The 23,330-nt window shown below is 36.1% G+C and overlaps 1 protein-coding gene across 2 annotated transcripts in view; it reads right to left on the bottom strand.

Annotated features, from left to right (window-relative positions):
• Window positions 1-23,330, bottom strand: part of LOC111152343 (bone morphogenetic protein 5) — a 115,252-nt gene that overhangs the window by 47,452 nt on the left and 44,470 nt on the right. For both annotated transcript variants that reach the window (XM_022510846.1, XM_022510845.1), the window contains exon 2: window positions 7,879-8,071. In XM_022510846.1, the coding sequence (XP_022366554.1) occupies window positions 7,879-8,071 (193 nt within the window). The remainder of the gene's footprint in view (window positions 1-7,878; window positions 8,072-23,330) is intronic.

Genomic DNA, 23,330 nt, shown 5'->3' with positions numbered 1-23,330 from the left:
AAAAACAAGTTGAATTCTCACTATGAAAATTCAGTTTTCTTTCTGCAGAGTTTTTTTTTTAATTGCTAAGATATTGTTAATGTTTAACAGGTTTCCTGGCATTATATCATCCCATATTTTTCCCCTGCAGAGATTCTAAACATGTGCTACTAGAGATATATATACACATAGGAGGCCCCCTCATGCGACAAGAAACAAAGAAGTAAGACTCTTACAGATCGTCCAACCACTTTTAATGCCTCCTAATCAATAAGCCATGCACCAAGAGCTCTTAGGACTTGAAAAGCTATTCCGTGCTATGAGTCTTAGGATGCAAAATATGAAATTAGTCAAAGAAAAAATTGATGGACTAGCACTTTATGCCCATTTTTTGAATTTATAGCTTAAACTCTTAAATAGAACAGGATTTCTCAACCTCAGCATTGTGGACATCAAGGGCACTCTCTATTGGGTAGAGGAGAAGTCCATTGTAGAAGGTTTACTTGCATCTCCCACTATCCCAGCATTTCTACCCACCAGACTCCACTAGCGCTTCATCCTCCCACCCTCATCCACTGCGACCGTCAAAAATGTCTCCAGACATTGCAAAATGTTCCCTGGAGCCCACACTGTCCTCGCTGAGAACCAGGGAAAGGGAGCACGAATCCCTGCACACCGAAGAGACGCAAGCTGTGCTTGTGTACTGGCCTGTATAGAGAAAATGGCACCAGCCATGGAGCGTCCTGCTCTGCTATCCTGCTCTCAAGAGCCCATGAAGTCTTCCTGAGTGGAAATTGTCAGTGTACATTCTGAAGCATGTCCACAGAAGAATCACAAATCTTAGCAAAACAGGATGGGGGAGATGATGTAAATATGAAGCTGACTGTGAACTGGAATGATGACAGCTCAACTAAATATATCCAAGTAGTGAAGGTGGCTAATGACATCGAGCAGGCTAGCTTAAAATGTTTTTACAATGGAGTACAAAAATTTATATTCATAGCAGAACATTAGGAAAAGGTTGAGTCCTGCATAGCACATTTATACATACGTATGCACATGTGTGCATATATGTGCACAGACACATGCACATACATGTACATACACAGGCACATGCATACATATGCATGTGCATATGTGTGTAAAGAAATTAATTCAAGTACAGCACTCAGCACAGTGCCAGACCCATGGTGAGTGCTCATTAAATGGATAATTGCCGGCTGCTATCCTTAGTAACAGTGATATTGGCACTGATAGTTTTACTTGAATTATTTAATTCTCTATACATTTAAACATTTTAATACTCAGGGATATTTCTCCTAGGACACACCCCTCTCTCTGTTTCTGTCTCTCGGTTCCTCCCTCTCCCTCTCCCTCTCAAGTCTCTTTACCTCCAACTATAGAAAATTCTACTCATCTTGAAAAGCCCAGCTCAAGGGTGCACTCCTCTCAGTGGCTTCCCTTAAGGTCCCTCACCTTCCCACATGAAGAATTAATTTCCCCTTCATTTGTGTTTCCACAACACTTAGTGCATACTTACATCATAGTGCTTAGCACATTGTATTATAGTTATTAAAGTCTGTGTGCGGCAGGCCCACCACAGCCCCTAGCCCCCAGGCTATGAGCTTTGGAGATTTTATTTACTCGGCTTTATGTCCCTTGTGCTTGCTACATGGTAGGCGCTCAGCAAAAGCATGCCGACCTCAGCTGAATTATCTGGAAAATTCAATCATGTGGAAACCTCATTTCCCAATAATGTCAGATATATGAGGTGTGACCGAAGAGCAAGGCCTTCTATATAGAATCTGGGGCTGTCAGCCTTATATGAAAAGGCTAAATAAGTGAAATGATGCAAAGTGTGTTAACTTTTTACCAAGAAAAATAAAAATCTGGATAAATATCAGAACGCTCCTTTAAATTGCACACATTTAAATATGAGTAGGAACAAATGGGAGAGGTGGGAGATGGTAGAACTAGAACATATTATTTTAAGACTTCTAAGTCTCACTAAGATAAATACATGTGAAAGAGATGACATAATGGGTCTTTTAAAAAATTTTCATTGCCTAACACTGTCAAAAAAGTCATATATTAGATGGTTAATAGATTAGACAATGTTTTGAATATAAAACATAGCTACAAAACATCAGTCTGAGTTTCCTCAAGCATCCCCACCACAACACTCCTCAATAATAACATTAGGGAAAGTGAGCTTTATGTATGTGAAATTTACAGATGCATTGTTGAATGCACTGTATTGAAGAACGGTCTGCACTGACAGTTCAATTGTTTCTGAGTTTAATTCAAAACACTAAGCAAAATAAAACCCACAAGTCTGAAGATAGAAGTTTTACATAGAAATTTTAAGAGGTGACCCTAGCTTTGAAAATGGCCAGAAGTATTAGCCTCTTTTTCTTTTCCTACTTCCCTTTTAGTTCTTGACTTAAAAAATATATGAAGCCATAGATAAGTAATACTAAACAAAATATAATAATAATTGGATTTCAAAAGTACCTTTTTTTTAGTTTTTATTTAAAGTCTAGATAGTTAACATATAGTGTAATATTGGTTTCAGGAGTAGAATTTGGTGATTCATCATGTACATATAATACCCAGTTCAGAAGTACTTTTTAAAATTAAATTTTTTTTCTGTTTGAACTGTGATGACATGATGTATAAATGAAGTACTTTTAATCTGTTCCTCCTCACTTTCAGAGACTTAAAGTCAAGGTTCCCAGTTGGCACAATAACTTCCCATTAGTGGAAAGGAAAGATATAGATTTACTTAGCTATCTTCATTTTCTGTGGGGGACAAGTGACTTCTGCAGCTTAATTAAAAGTAAGAGAAATTACTGCTAAATGCTAGTGTTTTGTTCAGTTTTGTTTTGGTTTTTGCCCACCTCTACCTCTGGCAAGAGTACCTTGGGAAGGCTATTTTGTAAAGAAATCTGTAGCATGAGGTTGTTTCATTATTGTCTTTGTCTCAACTATAATTAAACTTGTTTCTGATTATAAAAACAATGTTAGCTATAAAAATTTAGAAAGTACATAAAAGGGTAAGAATTAAAATTTCAAACCCACAAGACTGCAATAAACAGTGCTTCCTTCTGATCTGTTTTCCATATGAATTTATTTAAAATAGTATAGTTACGCCCCATATGTTAATCAATTAATGTTATAGTCTGAGAACCTTCTAGTGTTATCAAATATTTTTTAAAACACCATTTCTACTTGTTATATAAAGTATAGTACCTCCATTTTCCATAAAATGAAGTATGACATTTTCTGTTTAACGAGTTATGTGATTGCAAATAATAATACTGTAGTAAACATTTATATGTGAATCCAGTTTGTCTACATCTCTGATATTTCTTTGTAATTCATAAATAACTAGTCTCCCATCTCCATCACTCTTCAACTGTATTTCAAAGAAGAGTTTGATTATTTGTTTAACATATGCTTTCAGGGGCAAGTTCAGAGATAGCTTCCATGATGTTGCTGTTAAGTTGGGTGATATTCATTTCATTAATAAACTTAAAAATGTACCAATTGCTTTTTTATGAATCAAAGATCTGGTGTTTTTTTATTAAGTAAAGGCACCTGGCATCATATTACTTACTTGATCTGTACATAAAAACAGGTATCCATAAATGGTAGTTATTGTTACTGTAATAACCACCTACTTTTGGCTCCCCTATGGATATAATCCTCTAAACCCTTACAAAATAGATACTCTTACTGAGCTATATGAGTATATGCTGACCAATGTATTTATAAAGTATCAACTATAGTCTTTGTACTGTGATAAGCACTAGTTCTTCTCAAATCATCTGCAATACTTCTACTGTTCTGAAATACTTATTATTGTTTTTATTCTTTTCATATTTGTAAACTTGAGATCCTAAGATATACAGCAGCTTCCCCCATAGAGGAATTCCAAAGTCCATGCTCTTATTGGTATACATCACTATTTTCTAGGTGGCTGAAATCCCACATGGAAACTTGAAATATTCTAAGAGGCACATGTGCTGTTTCCATATCAGCCATCCCTTACATAGATATATTTTGAACAAAGAGGGGAGTGCAAAAAGTGAGTCCTGGATGTATGACAAAGACAAGGCATTTTCTTACACTGGATGAACGAGGCTCTAGTAATGGATGAATGCCTATTTCAAAGACAAGGAAAGCATTTTGCCAGAGATTCTTTCAGCTGATCAATAGTATATAAAACTGAAATGTAGGGTATACGTGTGTGAGTTTGCATGTTTCAGAGATTGAAAAAGATAACTGGGAAAAAGCCTATATATATTAGCAAAAACAAAACCCACAGAAAACAGTAAGTAGAGCATAAACCTATAGGACAATTCAGCAACAATACGTGATAGTAGATTTCAAGAATGTCAACTTAAGTGAATTGAATTGACATGGAATTTAATTTACTGAACTGAACTTTTATAAATGCTATTCAGTAAATTGGATGGAAACCTTTGCAATCTATACTATCTTAGAGTTTAGAATGGCAAGTCAAGAGAGTATCAATCAAATATATACATGTACTTTAGATTTTAGAAATCATTTCTCAAAGATTTAGGGAAAATATCAAGGATAGTAGGAAATCTCGGATCTTAGAATAGCTCTAAACACATGTTAAAATAAGTAAAGACTTAGCCAAATTATACTCAAGAGTACTGAAAAAACATGCAGATGCCGTTGTAGAAACACTGAGAGCAATGTTTTTCAAACCAGGTATTATTAGAGAATTAGCAAAATTTCAAGATAAACAAATGTTTCGTTGTTTGAAGAAATTAAAATTCTCAAAACTGTGAAATCTGATAAGCTAAGCATCAATACCCATAAATATTCCCACATGTATTATTCATAAAAATCAGCATGGATTGATCAGGAATCAATCTATAAATTATTATCAATAGTCTCTTCTAGTAGTCCTTTTTTTAATCATGTTTATTATGTCTTAAGTTATGCAATTCACATACTTAAAAAATAGAGGTGAAAGAAAGTGAAATGGATGGCTAGTTCAGTGGATAACATTTAAAAATATCCTGAGCAGGGGCACCTGGGTGACTCAGTCAGTTAGCATCTGCCTTCGGCTCAGGTCATGATCTCCCGGTCCTGGGATCAAGTCCTGCATCAGGCTCCTTTCTCAGCAGGGAACCTGCTTCTCCCTCTACCTGCTCTGCCTGTTCTACCTACAGCTCTCCATGCTTCTGCTTTCTTTCTGACAAATAAAAAAAAAATCTTTTTTTTTTAAAGATTTTATTTATTTTTATTGGACAGAGAGAAAGAGAGACCACAAGTAGGCAGAGAGGCAGGCAGAGAGAGAGAGAGGAGGAATCAGGTTCCCCGCTGAGCAGAGAGCCCGATTCGGGGCTCGATCCCAGGACCCTGAGATCATGACATGAGCTGAAGGCAGAGGCTTAACCCACTGAGCCACCCAGGCACCCCCAAATAAAAAAAATCTTAAAAAAAAAAAAATCCTGGGGCACCTGGGTGGCTCAGTGGGTTAAAGCCTCTGCCTTCGGCTCAGGTCATAATCCCAGGATCCTGGGATCGAGCCCTGCATCGGGCTCTCTGCTCAGCGGGGAGCCTGATTCCTCCTCTCTCTCTCTCTGCCTGCCTCTCTGCCTACTTGTGATCTCTGTCTGTCAAATAAATAAATAAAATATTTTAAAAAATAATATCCTGAACATATACAACAATAGATTTAAATAAAAGCTGACACTGGGCTGGATCCCTGGACTCTGGGATAATGACATGAGCTGAAGGCCGACACTTAACCAAGGGAGCCACCCAGGTGCCTTCTCATCACTTAATCTTATTTTTTTAACTTTATCTATTTATTTGAGAGAGAGAGAGAGCATAAGCAGGGGGAAGGGCAGAAGGAGAGGGAGAAGCAGACTCCTCTCTAAGAACCCAACTACATAGGTCCCCAGGACCCGAAGGCAGATGCTCAATAGACTGAGCCACACAGGCACCCCCTCTCATCACTTAATTTTTAAAGACACCATCATTATTTAGTATTAAAATATCAATATATTTAGTATTTTAGTATTAAAAAAACAATGTGATATGCCAGGTTCTTTCTCTGACAAAAACAACACCCCACCCAAATTTAGTATACTTATTTTACAAATGAAACCACTGGACTGAGATTTAAACAAACAAAAATCCACCCATAGACAAATAGCTAGTAAATGTTTAAGCTAAGAAACAAACACAAGATTTATCTACCTTGGAGTTACTGCTCTTAAAATAAGATCAGCACTTACTAAAATCTGTCTGGCTGAAACAGTGTTTCATGGGTATTAAGTATTATATACCCAAAGAAAAAGATTTCATAGTCAAATAATTTTGAGGAAGACAAGGTTTCTTTACTCTAAACCTTTTCTAAGAATTTAATATTCTTTTTTTTTTTTAAGATTTTATTTATTTATTTAGCAGAGAGAGAGAAACACAGTGAGAGGGAACACAAGCGAGGGGAGTGGGAGAGGGAGAAGCAGGCCTCCCGCTGAGCAGGGAGCCTGATGCGGGACTTGATCCCAGGACCCTGGGATCATGTCCTGAGCCCAAGGCAGACGCTTAATGACTGAGCCACCCAGGTGCCCCTAAGAATTTAATATTCTAATGTGCATTGTGAACTTCCTAAAGAATGGTTTAACAGGTAGGATTTTCAAATAGATTTGATCTCAGAAGCTTTTTATTTTTTTTCTTCATTGAGCATTATGAGGGGCTCTTGTCCCATTGAGTACCCACTGGGAACTCTGGCATTCTTAAAGACCAAGAAAAATCTTAACATCAGGGACTAGAAATATTCAACAAGGAGAGGGAGGAGCATAGGAGGGGAAAAGATAGCTGTCTTTAAATATCTATCTCATCAAAGAATGACATACCATTTCACCAAAGGATAGATCTAGATCTAATGATTGCAAGCTACTGGAGAAAGATTTCACCTGAATATGACATATCAATTAAGAGTTAAAAAAAAAAAAAAACAGGGGCGCCTGGGTGGCTCATTGGGTAAAGCCTCTACCTTCGGCTCAGGTCATGATCTCAGGGTCTTGGGATACAGCCCTGCATCAGGCCCTCTGCTCAGCAGGGAGCCTGCTTCCCTTCCTCTCTCTCTGCCTGCCTCTCTGCCTGCTTGTGATCTCTGCCTGTCAAATAAATAAATAAAATCTTTCAAAAAAAAAAGAGTTAAAAAAAACAACGATAACAGAAGAACTGTCCAACAAAGGTAGCTTATCACCTATAAAGGTGTTAACCAAGAGACTTCTTCACTGGAGGAAAGGTCAGAGAATTCTACTATGCTTTTTTTTCAACTCTTCTGTTTGACAGTTCACTTGCGGTAATTATCAACTGAAGTTTCCATATATTTAGTATTTCAGGTTATCTGTTCATTTTTGCACCATTTTGAATTAAGCATTTTACAGACAGAAGACATAAAGGTTAATGGTCAGAACCTGCTACAAAGGTAATGCCTTATATCAAAATACACATAAATACACACAGGCAATTTACATTCATGCCAGGGAGTAATAACGCTATTCTTCTCTAACTTACAAAACACCAAGTTATTTAAATCATTTTAATTATCGGTTTTATGTGTGCATACTAAAATGGAAGTTTTCTCATTTACAAAATGAAACAAGGGGCCTGGGAAGCATGAGACCATCTAGTATACAGATTGGTGTCAAGAGGAAGGACTATCTAGGGAATGTGGAAGGCACATTTCAGATCAATCACTCTTTCAATGTGTCTATACCTGGTTTTCAATGTCTTTACATCCAAAGAAAAGATGATTTGATAGATCACATGGGTTATCAGTGATTTTTACTACAATTAGCCTGTGTTTGCATAGTAAGTTAGATATAAAGTCATTACCTATTGCTGTATTCCTTGATGATCTGATATATGCTAATCTTAATTGTTTCATTTTCAAATCGACTATTGCTCTGGTCCTTGTATATTCGGAATTCAGCCGCTGTCACTGCTTCCCCATGAGGAATTTGAGTCAGATCAAACCGGAATTCTTTGTAATGCCTTCGCTGGTGAGAAAAATCTTTGTCTCTTTCAACTGAAGAAGGAAAAAAAAAAAAAAAGGAAGGAAGGAAAAAAGTTAGTCCTTTATAAAATATGGAAATTAATAGTAAATGCTCCAGCTTTGAAAATGAAAACAAACAAGTAGGATATTATAAAACTGGGAAAACACTAGAGCCACAGACCCATACATGTTTCCAGTGGAAGGAAATTCCACAAACCAACAACCTTTAGTTCAGAAGCAATATAACCTCAGTGGTTTCATACAAATTCCTGGATCTTAAATAGAAAGGCTATCCAAAAATATTTTAAAAAGCAAAGGTTGTAAAATGATTACTAACATGTATCAGGTACCAGAACACAGAAGGGTTCGTACAGGAATTAGAAATAAGTTATAGAAACCCCCAGGGATCCAGGTGAAGTCAGTGATGAGATTTAGCACACCTGAGGGAGGAAAATCGGAAGGACTGAGAAACTGCAGGCACATAAGGACCATGTTTATGACACTATAAAGGTCAAGTCAATGAAACAAATTCATGTTCACAAGAAAGAGTATTCCAAAAATGCCTTCCCCAGAATTTTTTTTTCTCCTTTTAGCAAATAAAATGTTCTTTTATTTTAAAAAAATAGCACTTTTATTACTTCTTATAGATTGTTTAGTACAACCTCCTTACCCATGGTGCAGCATAAAGCCGTCCAAAGACCTCTGTCTGTTCTTACTCAAAATACAGGGAAACATATTTTCCCCCTTCAACAACCTTCCTGCTAAATGAAGTCAGAGAACTTTTCCTCTTGGGAACATGATGGAATGTTGAAGAATTCAGGACAGTAAGTGCCAGGCATATTATTATATAACCTGGCTTTGCAAAATAGAGTGTCATTTCATAACAGTCTATAGCCACTGGGCACCAAACGCCTTCTTAAGGAATTATCTATTCAAAGGACTCATTTTTTTTTAGTACTGCACTATCATTGGATGGAGTTATGTTTCTCAATATTGGTAGCTTTCTCAAAATCTCCGTTATCTAGGATACTGTAAGACAGGATCACAAAAATCTCACTGCAAAGCACTATGCACGAGGTATCTCATAATTACAGCCTGTAATAGCACTTGTGCATGTTCTCAGTGATGTTTCATGGCCAAAAATTTGTTACAAGAAGATAAAAATGTTTAAGTTCTATAAATGAATTCACAAGTTGAAAAAATTGCATGAAGATATGAAAATATCTTGAGAGGGTTCATTAAAATCATATCAACACTGCTATAAATATCTGAAACCTGGGGTCTTAAACTAGGGGAAAGATTAATATTAAGGAAGAGAGAAGAGGGTCATGACCATCCAGGAATGACTGTGGAAGCCAAGGAAGCTAGAACTCTGTGTTCCACGGCCAGATGGGTTCCACGTCTGTGAGGAAGCTCGTGACAAAGAAATGCATGATTTGTTGCCTTATATACTTCAAAAAAATCTTCAGTTTATTTTGCCCAGGAGTAGGAGGTTGTTTAGGAGAGCAAGGAGCTCATCTCCATCTCTACCTCCCATAACTAAGCCAGCAAAGAAAAATATAAGTTACGCATGGGGGCATTTTTGTCCCGTTGAGCTTGGCAAGGATGGTGCTCTTGGGCTCTCTGGCTGACATCACCTCATATGAGTCATGTTTTGTTTTTTTTTGTTTTTTGTTTTTGGTTTTTGGTTTTTTTTTTGTTTTTTTAAATATCACTATCTCGGTCCTAAGAGAGGTCCACTGCCAGAGAGATCATCCATCAACTTTTCCCTAAATAAGGAAGATAATCTCATTTTTAGGATGCTATTTTAGTCCATAATTTACACCTCTTTTCTGTCTAAACTTCTATTGCCAATAGAAGAGACTGGTACGAACACCTCTCCCATGGCTCTATTTGCCCATTCTCCCAACTTGGCTGTGTGAGAGGGAAAGTGCAAGGGTAGAAAATGCCTACAAACTGGATATCTACTAACGGAAAGTGCCTTAAAACTTGTCATGTTAAAACTTGACACAGCTTTTGTTTACAGTGGACTGAATTTAATCCACTGCAAACCTGTTCTTTTCTGATCCTGATTTAAATGAAGTAGATGATATTATAAAACAGTATTTAAATAGCCCCCATTATATTCTGGTCCTGTTTTAAGCATTGTATTAAGAGCAACATATTATACTTTGTAACAACCAGTGAGGTAGTTTCTACTATTATCTTCACATTGAAGATGAGTAACTGAGGAGACAGAATAAATACCCAAGAATATGAATCAAGAATTTAAGGCCACCAAGGAATGAAATCTGAAATCCCAGATATACAAGCTGAAAATTCAAAAAGCTCTGAAAAATGAATGTTTGGCTTCAAGTTAATTTGGCAGGAGAACTGGAAATTAGCTGATCTGAGGCAACTTAAAGTCTCTATTTATCCTACTTTATATAAATATTTATTGCTTTGCTGCAGAAACGTTCATGTGTTTGACTAGATTGCCCTGTTCCAGACTCTGCTTGAGGAATTGCATATTTTTTCATAAATGCACCAACCAGGCATTCAAAAATACATTTTTTCTGTTCTGAAAATCAATATTTAAAATTCTAAATAACAGTTGCCGTGTGATTTTTTTTTAAACATTTTATTTATTTATTTGACAGAGAGAAATCACAAGTAGGCAGAGAGGCAGGCAGAGAGAGAGGAGGAAGCAGGCTCCCTGCTGAGCAGAAAGCCCGATGCAGGGCTTGAACCCAGGACCTGGGATCATGACCTGAGCCGAAGGCAGCGGCCCAACCCACTGAGCCACCCAGGCGCCCCTGCCGTGTGATTTTTCATTATCAATTTTATATTTGAAATTTAGACAACCCCCCAAAAAAACCAAACTTACAGTCCTCAAAATAAAGCCTGAGACGTGAGTTTGTTGGGATCCAATCTAAAGCATGCACCTGCATAATGCAAATAAGTATTGAATTCATATTATGTAAAGTCATCTACTGTTCTGGAATCCCCCGTGAGATGTTAATATAATAAGGTGGAAAGCTAGAATTTCAGCTGTTATTCTAAAATTTCAGTTTTTTAATCCAGGCTATTTAACCTAACCCCTTAAGGGGACAAATTTTCAAAGAGTTTAATAAAATTCTATATTAAATATACCACACAAAATAAAGTTGCAGTGCAGATTTGTCCAGTGACTCAAATTCCTATATCCTATTGCTTTGAATTATAATTGCACTAGTAAATTTCATGGGACATGTTGGAGTGAATAATGGAATAAAATGTGTATTTATATATATAGCCTTGCACTCCTAATGATGCTCACCAACATTCACAAGGTAATCTCAGTTACCTCAAAGAGCAAAGCTAGGGAAGTGTCAAATATTAATACCCCTAATTTAAGAATAAGAAATTGGGTGATGACAGCTAGGTGATAACAGATGTCTGTCTTCTAAAGCTTATTATAAATCTTTGCTCAATGTCCATACCACCTATGTAATGACATCCTACTGTTCTGTACTTAGAGACTAGTTCATAGCTACTATATTTATACAATGTTTCTCAAGCAGGACGCAAAAAGGTGGAGAATAGGCTGGAGAATAAGGGCTTGATCAATAATGGTTAATTAGCATCTAACACAAATAACACTTGACCCAAAGAAGTCTAAGAAATACTGAACCGAAGACTGTATGACTGGATGAAAATCTGATTCTATCTCTTCACTAAGTGCCGTCCTGCCGCATTACCTATTGAGGAAAGGCATGATAATTTCTCTAACTCTCATTGGTTTGGCACGTGCTTCGTTTAATCTCAGACCTTACTTATGTCTCTAAGTTTCTATAACTTGCCCCAAAGCCCACTATGAATAATTGGGAGAGAGCAAATTTCATTCCACAGTCAAGAATTCAATTCCCAGGGTGCCTGAGTGACTCAGTCAGTTAAGCATCTGCTTTCAGCTTAGGTCACGATCCCAGCGTCCTGGGATCAAGCCCCACATCAGGCTCCCTACTCAATGGGGAGCCTGCTGCTCCCTCTCCCTCTACTGCTCCCCCTCCTTGTGTATGCTCTTTCACTCTCTCTCTCTCTGTCAAATAAACAAATAAAATTAAAAAAAAAAAATTCAGTTCCCAAGTCCTCAACAACATAACACTGTTTGGTTTTCTTGGATGTAGTTTTGTTTGTTTTATCTCATTATCACTCAGCAAAGTTGATCTTCTGAAGCTTTCATTCTCCTCTATGTTGCTCCTACTCCATAAAAGATGTCATACTTTCTGGATTCTGCTCATTCTTCTAGAACTCAGTCCCTCCAATCTTTATTGTAGTAAATGTCATGTTATATTCACTTATTTAATATTGATGCCATTTCTTACCTAAGGAAATTTTTATGAATAAGCATGTGATTGTAATTATAACGTGAATTAATATTATATAACATCTGTATTAGTATGCAAGATCATCCTTTTACTACAACCATATTTAAAAATAAATGTAACTGACCAACTGGATCTTTCTATATTCCAATATTTTCTCCACCAGACCTACTACCAAAACTACCCTCCCAAAATAGATGAAAAAGAATATACAGACATGTTTTATATTTAAGTGTAAGATTTTTATAGGTGCTATCCCTGCTGTGTTTATATCTGATGATTTGGGTACATATTAAGCATTGTTTCACCATATATGCAGTGTATTATAACCCACTGCAGTTATAAATGGCTTGGAAAGCTTAAAAGATAAACAAATAAACAAGAAAAAAATCAGAAACATAAGATTTTTGTTTTTTTAATTCCTATTGTATTAACTATTTGGTTCTCTCAAATCACTCTTTAAGTTGAATGTTAAACCCACTAAATGCCATAAGATTCCTCAATCATTTTTATCATCATTTCTAACAAAATCTGTATTGCCAGGTTAAAATATGTGACTCCATAAAATCATAATTACATTCCTATTGCATTCTAGAAAAGACTCTCTTAATCACTGGACAAACAAGAAACAAACAAAAAAACAAAAACGAAGGCAGGAGGTTTCGCTCATTGAATGCAGATCCAGATTGGTCAAGGGGATAGAATTACATATGTTAAAGCATACTGAGGTCAGGAGGTTGACCCTTTTCTGTAGTGAAGACCATTCCTTTATCCCATACCACAGACGCCATTTCTCTGCTGGGAAGTGGAAAGGAGAGTTTGGGAACACACATAAGTAGATTAAAAATGCACATCTGTATCAATCAATTCATTTATGAAAATTGCATTTAAAAAGAGAACACAGTGACCTGCCCAGACTGCTTTTTTCATATCTGCCTACATATCTAACAAGGTCCATAGGCCATGTTTTGCTAATGGTCATACAGTAGTACACGAGTGCCACCCACTCTTCTCCCACTGCCAGTTAGGATACATGCTTGTTTGGAAGATTGCTAGGTGCACGCCAATGAATATCACCATAAAGGTTAAAAAAATCTCCCAACATAGGATTGTTTACTTATGTGACATGATGGCTGTCAATATTGTGTTCTGCAAAAATTAAAAGCAGTTGCTTTCCTGCATATATATATATATATATATATATATATATATATGTGCATACTCAGAGAAACCACCAAAAATTCAGCAAAATTGATAGTTTACCATTCAAAACACAGTCACAACAATGGTGGTGAATATTCTCTTCTAGGAAGCAGGGTGTCGTCTATTCCAAACACTTGCATCTACCTGAACTGCCTGGAGCAACCAGAAGCTCCCCTATGCTGACAGAACCAGAGAATTTATTATTATTATTTGGTTCTAAAAAGTGGCCACATCAAAGCATCCAAGAGGTAAAATATGAATCAAAAGATTCACATTCCATGATTCATGGGCTGACAGTACAAAGAAACAGTTAAAAGAAACAGAAGCACCAAACTACATTCTAAATGCTCTAAATCGCCAACGTTTCGCAAAGATTAAGCTTCTCTTGTTTAAAGACAGACACGGGACCCTTTTATTGCTGAGGTATGACTTAACAGAAGTTCATGACTGATTGCAGTCCCTCTCACTCCCAGACAGACACCTCTCTGAATGTCTTTATCATTAGTAAAGATTGGATGGAAATGTCCCGATTAAAGATTTTCATGTCTACCATATCTGAAGAGTAGAATTAATTGTCAGAGGATTGCAGTTTTATCTCTGTAGTGATTTATCTGCCCTCTTCAAGAGACGCATTCACAGGCAATCAGTCTCAATCTCCCACACAAGGGCTATAACACGGAAGACACAAATAGAATCAGTAGCTGCAGGGCAAAGATAGCGTCCTCCCAGGAGCCTCACCAGCTGTTGAAAGAGTACAGATCATGGTTTGCTGCTGAGTGCAAAAAATCATTAAGCGATTACTCATAGAATTATTACTTATCTGCGTTGCATTTTAAAGTAAAAGGGGGAAAAAGGCAAAGATAACATGTGACTACCCAGAAGTATCACTTCACAAGACATCCTTCACAGACTAGTCCAGTGAGAAACATAAACTGGTCCTAGAATGGCCTATTCATTGATTGGTGAGCTCACACACACATGCTCCTTTGAAGGGATAACCATTCCAGAGAGTGTGGTAAACTCCAGATTCCAGAAACCCTAAGAGCCTCTTAACATCACAGTCAGGTTTGACCTGAAGGAGAGAAAACTGTCTCCCTGAACGTATTGTTTCAAAGAACAATTCAATTGGCTTTCACATGTTCTGTAGTTAAAATGCTCTTACTTGTTTTCATAAATGCTTCCTGAATTCAGTTTTATAGAGAAGGAAATCTCAAAAGAAAGGTGAGATGGCTAAATACTTTAAATATTTTAATGAAATGGCTAAACAGATTGGTTTCCTGAATCAATTTTGAATACATGTAATTTTGAAATTTATAAAATTTAATTAAGCATCCAATATCTAAATGTTATTTTGCTTTAACAAACATAAGCGACTTAGGAACACAAAGAATTCAATCTTGTACAAAGAGAGCTTGGAACTGGGGTAAATTGATGTGTGTTCTACTTGCCCTTGGACTGGAGGAACCCAGCACTCAGCCCTCAGTAGTTATCTAGATTACTATAAGGATAGCTTTACAGATTGAGCATTGGCATGAAAATGGATATATTGTATAATAATAAACTATGATATCAATAAGTTAATCATTTTTATTTGATAAAATTAATACATTTCAATTTTTTTTTCCTTCTCCCTTATTGGATGCAGTCCATCCCCTGGCTGTCAGAGGACTGCTTTTCTTTTTCTTGTCTTCCACATATATTCATCTTGGTTATCCTAAAAATAGCTACTGGGCTACTTTTCCATTTATTCAATCTTCTAATAATTAAAGACAGGAACTTATATTTTTATAATCAATATAACAGGCAAGTATATAGTCAACACTCAATTTTGAAAGAAAGTTGGAAGAGTTAATGATGCCTTAATAATCCTCTCCCTGTCCTAACTTGATGGTTTTCTTCACCTTGTTCTCTAAGATGCTCTCCCCATTTTCAGAACTTCAAATCCACCTTTACTTAACATCCCCAGTTCCAGGGCACCTGGGTGGCATCTACCTTTGGCTCAGGTCATGATCCCAGGGTCCTGGGATGGAGCCCCATGTCTGGCTCCCTGCTCAGTGGGGAGTCTGCTTCTCTCCCTACTTATACTCTTTATCTCCCGCAAATTAAAAAATAAAATCTTTTTTAAAAATCTCCAGTTCTAATACCACAAACACTACTACAAAAATTTCTGTCCATGTTAATTTCTCCTGCTGAGGACCCCATAACACTTTTTCCGTACTTCCCTTTAGATAATGGACATGGCATGATTAAGAGTGCTGGATGTGAGGTAAGAAAACCTTGAATTCAATATAATTTACCTAACTTAGTAAAGAGTGTGATATTAGGAAAGTGATTCAACATCCCTATGCTTTTATTTATCCATCTTTAAAATGGAGATAGATAATTAAAACGTCTACTCCAGTGTGTAGTAAAAGTTAAATGATATTTGAGAGCATCTTAGTGTAAGTGTCCAGAATACAGCAAGTTCTCAAAAAGCGGTAGCTATCCTATTAATCACTTTCCACTTGCATTGTATTATTATGTCACCCATGGTTAAGACATTTTAGAGAAATATCCATGTTTTCTTCTTGTTTTGCTTCTTATCTTTATATTCCTGAATAAAAGCCAAACAGAACTTTGTATATGGGAAATGGTAGATAAAATTTAAGTATAGAAAATTTGCTACCTGTCCTAAAAAACACAGCCTTTTTGATTATCAAAATGTCACTGGATCTGGAATATAGGTATCTTAATAAAGGGGATTAATATTATGGGTTTTTAAAATTCATTATAGTGGAGTTAAAAACTTTCAGGCTAGAGCTAGATTTTTACAAGAGTGGATAGAAAATAATTGTATTTACTTGATACCTAGCTTGGCTATTTCACATGTGTAAAGTAGAGAACACCGTTGTGCATATTTTGACATTCACATATTACCCATACTCTAATCAAATTTACTGATTCTGACACCTCTCTTTTAAGGGACTCTGAGTGTCACTTAGTTATTTTTCCCCCTGAGGACAACAATGCATCATAAAGCACAGAAAATATTTTGTTATTGATTTTTATAAGAAGATTTTTTTTTTGTTTTTTGTTTTTTTTTTTAAGATTTTATTTATTCATTTGACAGAGAGAGATCACAAGTAGGCAGAGAGGCAGGCAGAGAGAGAGGGGGAAGCAGGCTGCCCGCTGAGCAGAGAGCCCAATGCGGAGATCATGACCTGAGCCGAAGGCAGAGGCTTAACCCACTGAGCCACCCAGGCGCCCCATTTATAAGAAGTTTTTTATACAAGAAATTATGAGTTGGAATTTAAAACAAATGTTCATCTTTTGTAGATTGAATATTAATATTTAATTTCAAAAATAGTTTAGGGTAAATACAGAATACCTGTCTAATTCACTTTGTGTAATAAATGATTATTTAGTGATGAGTGTGTATATTTAGTAATTAAATAATGGATTTCCATCACACTGTGTACAAATATTTGAGAAAAGTTTGTGTTTGTCTATAAGAACTCAACAGAAAAGCACAGCTGTCTGATAATCACCTCTTGGTAAATATTTAGTTCTCATGTTTTCTTTAGTAGAAAAATCTGTGGGTTTTATAGATTGCCTGGCAGCTAGAGGTCAACCATTCTAATCTCACCAGATTTCACTGAATGACCTCGTGAATTCTTCTGTTCCATCAGTAAAATAAAACAGTTGATTTTTAGCCATCCGAAGGTGACAGAGGTTACAGTAAGTTGGGATATGGCAAAGAACCTTCCTTTACATCTTGACTACAACGCTATGATAGTTTATCTACAGTGAATGCTTGTGGTTATCTGACAAAAACAGGTCAAAGGTTTTGTGAGTTTTCTTCTGAAATTGCTCAGTGCCTTCTCTAATGACTGATAATTGAAAACAGAGACTGGAACTATACAATGTGGTGGGTGACAGATAAGCAGTAGATTAATGTCAATACTTGGTTAGGAGACACAAAAGGTCAGGAGTCACAGGAATTAGCTATTGTGCTACTGTGACAAGACAGACATCAAAAGTCTATTATCCCTTCAACAGCCCTTCCCCAAGCCTGAAATCTATTCTCACTTCCTTTGGTTATAATTCAGAGATAATTTTGATCTCATTGTACACATGATGTCAAACTGAAGGACCTCATCCTAAGTGAAGCAGTTGTCAGGGTTTTCATAACTTTATTTATATAATAAAGATTTTTTTTCATATCACAATTTTAATGTACTCATTGCTCCTTTCAGAGAACTTTAGAAACCTTGTATCCAGCAAAAAAGAATTATATTTAATGGGAAGAAAGAAAAACCAGAATAAATTTGTTTGGAATTTCTCTATGGGGGTAAAAGGAAGTTTAAAGCAGAGTTTACAGAGTATGAAGGACATGAGAATTTTTATAGCTGAACATATAAATGTCTTTCTCAAATTTAGTGCTTTAGATTTTAAATTGATACAATACCTTTAATAGAGTTCACTCAAGTTCAATCTGCAGTTCAGTCTGTCATTTCGAAACAAAAGCAAATTGAATTGCTGCCACCAAATGGGTTGCATCAGTGAATTTTGGTAGATGGAAAGAGGTCACAGAGAAATGTGATTGTGTTTAATGACATATAAGGTTATTAGAGACATAACTACATAGTTTACAGGTTTTTAAGAAAAGGAATAGAATGATATATAGAATATATTACACATGTACTCTAAGTAATATAAGGGTAGCTTATCTATCTGTCTGCTTAGGCAAGGACCATAAGGAGCCTTGGAAGCGTCTGTTTGTTTCCTAGGAAGTGTTTATTTGCTCTCTGTCTCCCACACGAGATTTTAAACTTGAGAACAGCAACACTTTTGCTTGGCTCATTGCCGTACATTCGATTCCTACCTCAACCTCTGACACGTAGTACGTGTTCAATATACATGTGGAATGAATGAATATAGGAATATATAGTCAACCTCTGGTTCTCTTTTTGGTTTGTTGGTTGTTTCAGGAGGGAGCGTATGTAGACCCTGTTACTCCAACTTAGCCAAAAGTAGAATCCTTCAACCATTTATTCTTAAATGAGTCCTGCCAATATTACAATGTACTATTATTCCTAACAATATATTCCTTTTTTCTCCTTTCTTCTTTGAAAGGAATTCAAATAAACAATGATAACTTAGAATCTCAATGCCATGTATTTGTTTTTCAGTTTTCACTAACTATCTTAAAACTTAAAAATATATGCTAGACTAATAGAATCTCTATGATTCTTAAATGGACATATTATTCTTGGGGAAGGAGAAAAAAGTAATAGAAAAATTAAATAGCATTGTTTTCATTTTATGGTTATTAATAAAATTGTATTGAAAATAATTTCCAGGGGCGCCTGGGTGGCTCAGTGGGTTAAAGCCTCTGCCTTGGCTCAGGTCATGATCTCAGGGTCCTGGGATCGAGCCCCGCATCAGGCTCTCTGCTCAGCAAGGAGCCTGTTTCCTTCTCCCTCTGCCTGCCTCTCTGCCTACTTGTGATCTCTCTTTGTGTCAAATAAATAAATAAAATCTTAAAAAAAAAAGAAAAGAAAAGAATTTCCAGAATTACTCATGTGCTTTATAAGGTAATATTTATGTAGTTTTTGAATATAATTCATATATTCTCATTGATTTTTCTCTCTATAAAAATGCTTAAGAATTTCATTCTTCCACTGTATATATATAAAATATATAACCAAGTCTTTGGTAACATGTTCATAATTGTTTAATCTTATTCCGAAATTACTGAAAATAGTTGCTCCCTTCGAAAATATGTTTTGTTTTTGTTAGTTACTTTTCGGTTCAAAAAATAAATACTATAACTGCTTTTATTTGTTATGTTTGTCTAACATCTTCCTTGAAAGTTAAAGTTTATTCCATCCGTCTGTACATTGACAGATAGTACATAACTTGCTTAACATTTCTTTATAGCACATTATTAAAATGGTGTTAGATGAATCTATACATTGAACTAAAAGATGTTTTCTGTAATTGGAGACCTACTTCAGAACATGTGTTAGATTTAATAAAGATGTAACAGGTGCCAAAATCAATAAAGAAATTATACGATCTTCCCACATTTATTGAAGGAGACCACACTGGAAGTAGAGCCGAGGGACCCTTAGCGGTCTCAGAGTATTCATAGGAACAGTCTCAGATTTTGGTCGATCTGGTTTCACACTCCTGGGCTTCTCCTTTATATTGGGATTTGGGGTCAACCACAAAACTCAGAGCAAAATTCATCATTGAGCAATATCTGGTTTTGAGTTCAAACTATACAAACCTTCCAAGTTTCTTAAGATGCACACCTGGAAGAAACAATAAGTCTTCTGAGATCCAAGGTGGACTGTCTCATTTTAGGTTCAAATTTAACAACTTCCTGAGTCTCAAACCCAATTTTATATCAATTATCAGAAAGTCTGTATCCTAATATTTTTGTTGCTAAAATTTGACATGTTCCTCATTATTTAATAATCCATCCAACTAACTCATATGTACTGTTTCATAAAGAACCAAATTCAGCAATAGGAAAAGCTAAAGACCAACCTTATTTAAACCACATATTACTCTAAAAGGTCAGGAACTGATACTATCTAGTACCTCCAGAAATGAGTAGGATGAGTTTGAGGTTAAAATAAGGACACCTGAGTACTAGATGTTTAAGAAGGAGGTGGACTCTTAGATTGCGCTCCACATCTGTGCTGCTCAGTGACTGCTCTTCCCCATTGAGTCTCAGTTTGGAAATTTTCTGGCAAGAGGAAATGTTGGCATCTGCAGACACAGTGAGAGTTTGGTAGTATAGTGAGAGTGTGATAGCATACTGAAAACAGAGAAACCAGACAAACTTAAGAATACTGAATGCTGAGTTCCCAGGCCTCTTTCCCCTATTTGGTTCCCATAATGTTTGATAGCCAGGCTTTTAACTTGCAGACAAGAGAATTGAAGAATCCTCTCATTTGAAATCTGGCCATTCCAGAAGAAGGACTCAGTCTCCACAAAATGGCAAAGCAAGAATATCATAAAGAGAAAATGATACTGACAAGTTCCACCCATACGTGAAAATCTTCTAATCAGTTTTTTAATCTCTCACTATTGACTAAAAGCAGAGAAACAAAAAGATCACTAGGTATCTGAGAAAATTCTCTACCTTCAAATAGAGAGACAAAGTAGCTCTCTAAAAGAGGAATTTGAAGGAACTTAAAAAAAAAAACCACTACTAAGAAGCTACCATAATATCCTTTGAGAGCTAAGAGAAGATATTATATTCATGAAACAAGAAGATGCTGTAAAACAAACAAACACATAGTCATTGCTAAAATATCTCTTTAAATAAGGCTAAAATCAATCTCAGTTTGAAATATTAAGTTGAAAAATTCTTCAGAAAGGAGAGCAATTAGTCAAAATCAAAGGAGTGCAAAACAGAACAGGAGAGGAAGACTAAACAAAGAAAGAAGGAGGAAGAAAAGTATGAGTCCAGAACTGGTCCCAATAGTCATGATTCCATAAAGAGAGATGCGGGGAAGGGAGGAAATTATTGAAGAATTAATTCAGTTCACTGATCAAAAGCGTAACAGTTTCAGGACTGAAAGTGTCTGCTTTGTGAAGAAAGATTCTCCGAGCTCCCAGAGACAAAATACAAATCACATATGTAGGAACCCATGAATCAAAATGGATGCCAGCTGCTCAAAAACAACACTGTAATCTAGAAGACAAAGGGGCAAATGCCTTCAAAATCATGATGAAAAGTTATTTACACCCTACAATACCAGACTCAACTAAATTAGCCATCAAATATGAAGGCATAATAAGGATACTTTAAGCCATGGAAGATATTAAAAATCTGATTCCCAAAAGAATTTCTTTGGAATGTCCTATACAAGTTGTACCACCAAAATGAGGAAGTAAACCAGAAAGAAAATGAAAGCATGGGCCATAGGAAAAAGGAGGTTTAGCACAAGAGAACCAAAGATAATTTCCAGAATGATTTTGAAGGGATATCTCAGGATGACAGTTGTGCTCCAGGCACTAGGCTAACAGCCCATCTTGGGTGTGACTCAACATGAAGGCTAACATTGCAAAGACGGCATTTCCCATTAATACTGTTCTTTGAACCTGACAAAACCTAGGTGAGCCCAAACCAGACTAGTACCTATAAGTTGCTTTCTTGACATATATTTATAAAGTTCCTGCTCTCTCCTGAAAGTCCCACTGCCTGGGTGCTCTGAGAATAGTCACTTCCTCTCACAGTAATCTTTTTCTGTCTTTTGTTTTCTTTTTTTGACTTATTTCTCAGAGCTGGTTGCTGACCATGGTGGGCCTAGATGTTGAGACTATGGAAAAGCTCATAGCTTCTCACTATGTTTCAGTTGACCTGGCCTTGCTACACTCCAACCAACCACCACCCCCAACAAATTCCCAGGGCACTATCTCCTCAAAAAGGGGCCTTTAAAAACTGTCAAACAAACTAAACCACAATTTTATTCAGAGGCTATGTTTAGCTCAACTTCCAGAAACATTTACCTAAACATTTTACTTAAATAGCTAGCATGGTGCTTTGTTTTACTTTTTATAGCAGTTGGCTTTATGTTTACTTATATGTGAAATACAGCTGATAAAATACAAAATATGCAATCAAGGAAACAATAATGTATCTAAATTCATGCATACAGTAGTAATCCATAGAGCAGTTTCAAATCCAGATCTGACCCCATCAGGGTACCTCTTAGGAAACATTCCAAGAAGCTACAAAATTTCTTTTTGAAATTTTATATTTATGCTCTGCCTCAGTGTTCTTACTAATTTCAATATTCTACTGTCTCTCACTTTTCCTGTGGATGTCTTTCCTTTACAAATAAATCATAGTGATTTGCAATATTTAAAGCTAGGGAGCATTTTCAGTAATCCTCATGGTATTGAGTACTGTATGGGATATTTAGACTCTGCAAAATGCTAGTGTTATTTCTACAATCATATCTAAGTATACCATGAATTCCTCTTGTTTAGAAAAAGAAAATACCCTTCAAGTTCCATTTTATTTTCTTACCCCCTGATATGTGATCACAAGGGAAAATCAAGCATAACCCTGAAAGCATATGAACATCACTGAGTGGTCTGCTCCACATTGCTCCTAATACACAGTGACAATAAAAGCCATCTCATCACAGAGATATGGTTCTCATATTTCCAGTTATAGCGAGATTTGTTCCTTTTTGCTTTTGAAGGAAACGTGCTAAAGCTGAAAACAGTGATATGACTCTTCATTAAACAGGGGAAAGCTAACAATGATAATGGAAACAGTTAACAGGATTCATTTGAAAAAGACACTGAAGGCATCTGAGAGAGTAAGTAAGGCAAACTCATTAATATTCATTTCTTAATGAATTCGAGTAAGGGATGTCACAGAACATGTAGGCAAAAGAGCAACCTCAGAAGAATAAAGCAAAGTCTGTGGTGTTAAATATATTAATGATGGTGTAGAAATTAGAACCTATAGTGTATCTCCTTCTTACTCAAAGTCATATGGGATATTCTATATTTAGTCATAAAATCCTAATGAATTTATGAAGCTTAGATATTTAATAATATTAGAATGTTTGGAGAATCAATGATAATGATTATGAGATTGTAATAATTAACACAAAACAGTAGGTGACATTATGCTAAGTGTATAATGTCTTGTCTAATGTAGTATGTATTTTGTGAAAGAAGGAAGAGAAATTCAGCTAGCATTTATTGACTGTTTATCATCCAGCCAC

This window comes from Enhydra lutris, unplaced genomic scaffold (assembly GCF_002288905.1).
Source record: "Enhydra lutris kenyoni isolate GAN:26980312 unplaced genomic scaffold, ASM228890v2 scaffoldscaffold28, whole genome shotgun sequence".
NCBI lineage: Eukaryota > Metazoa > Chordata > Mammalia > Carnivora > Mustelidae > Enhydra > Enhydra lutris.
Note: the sequence above shows the minus strand (reverse complement) of the source record. Positions and strands in the feature narration are given on the sequence as shown.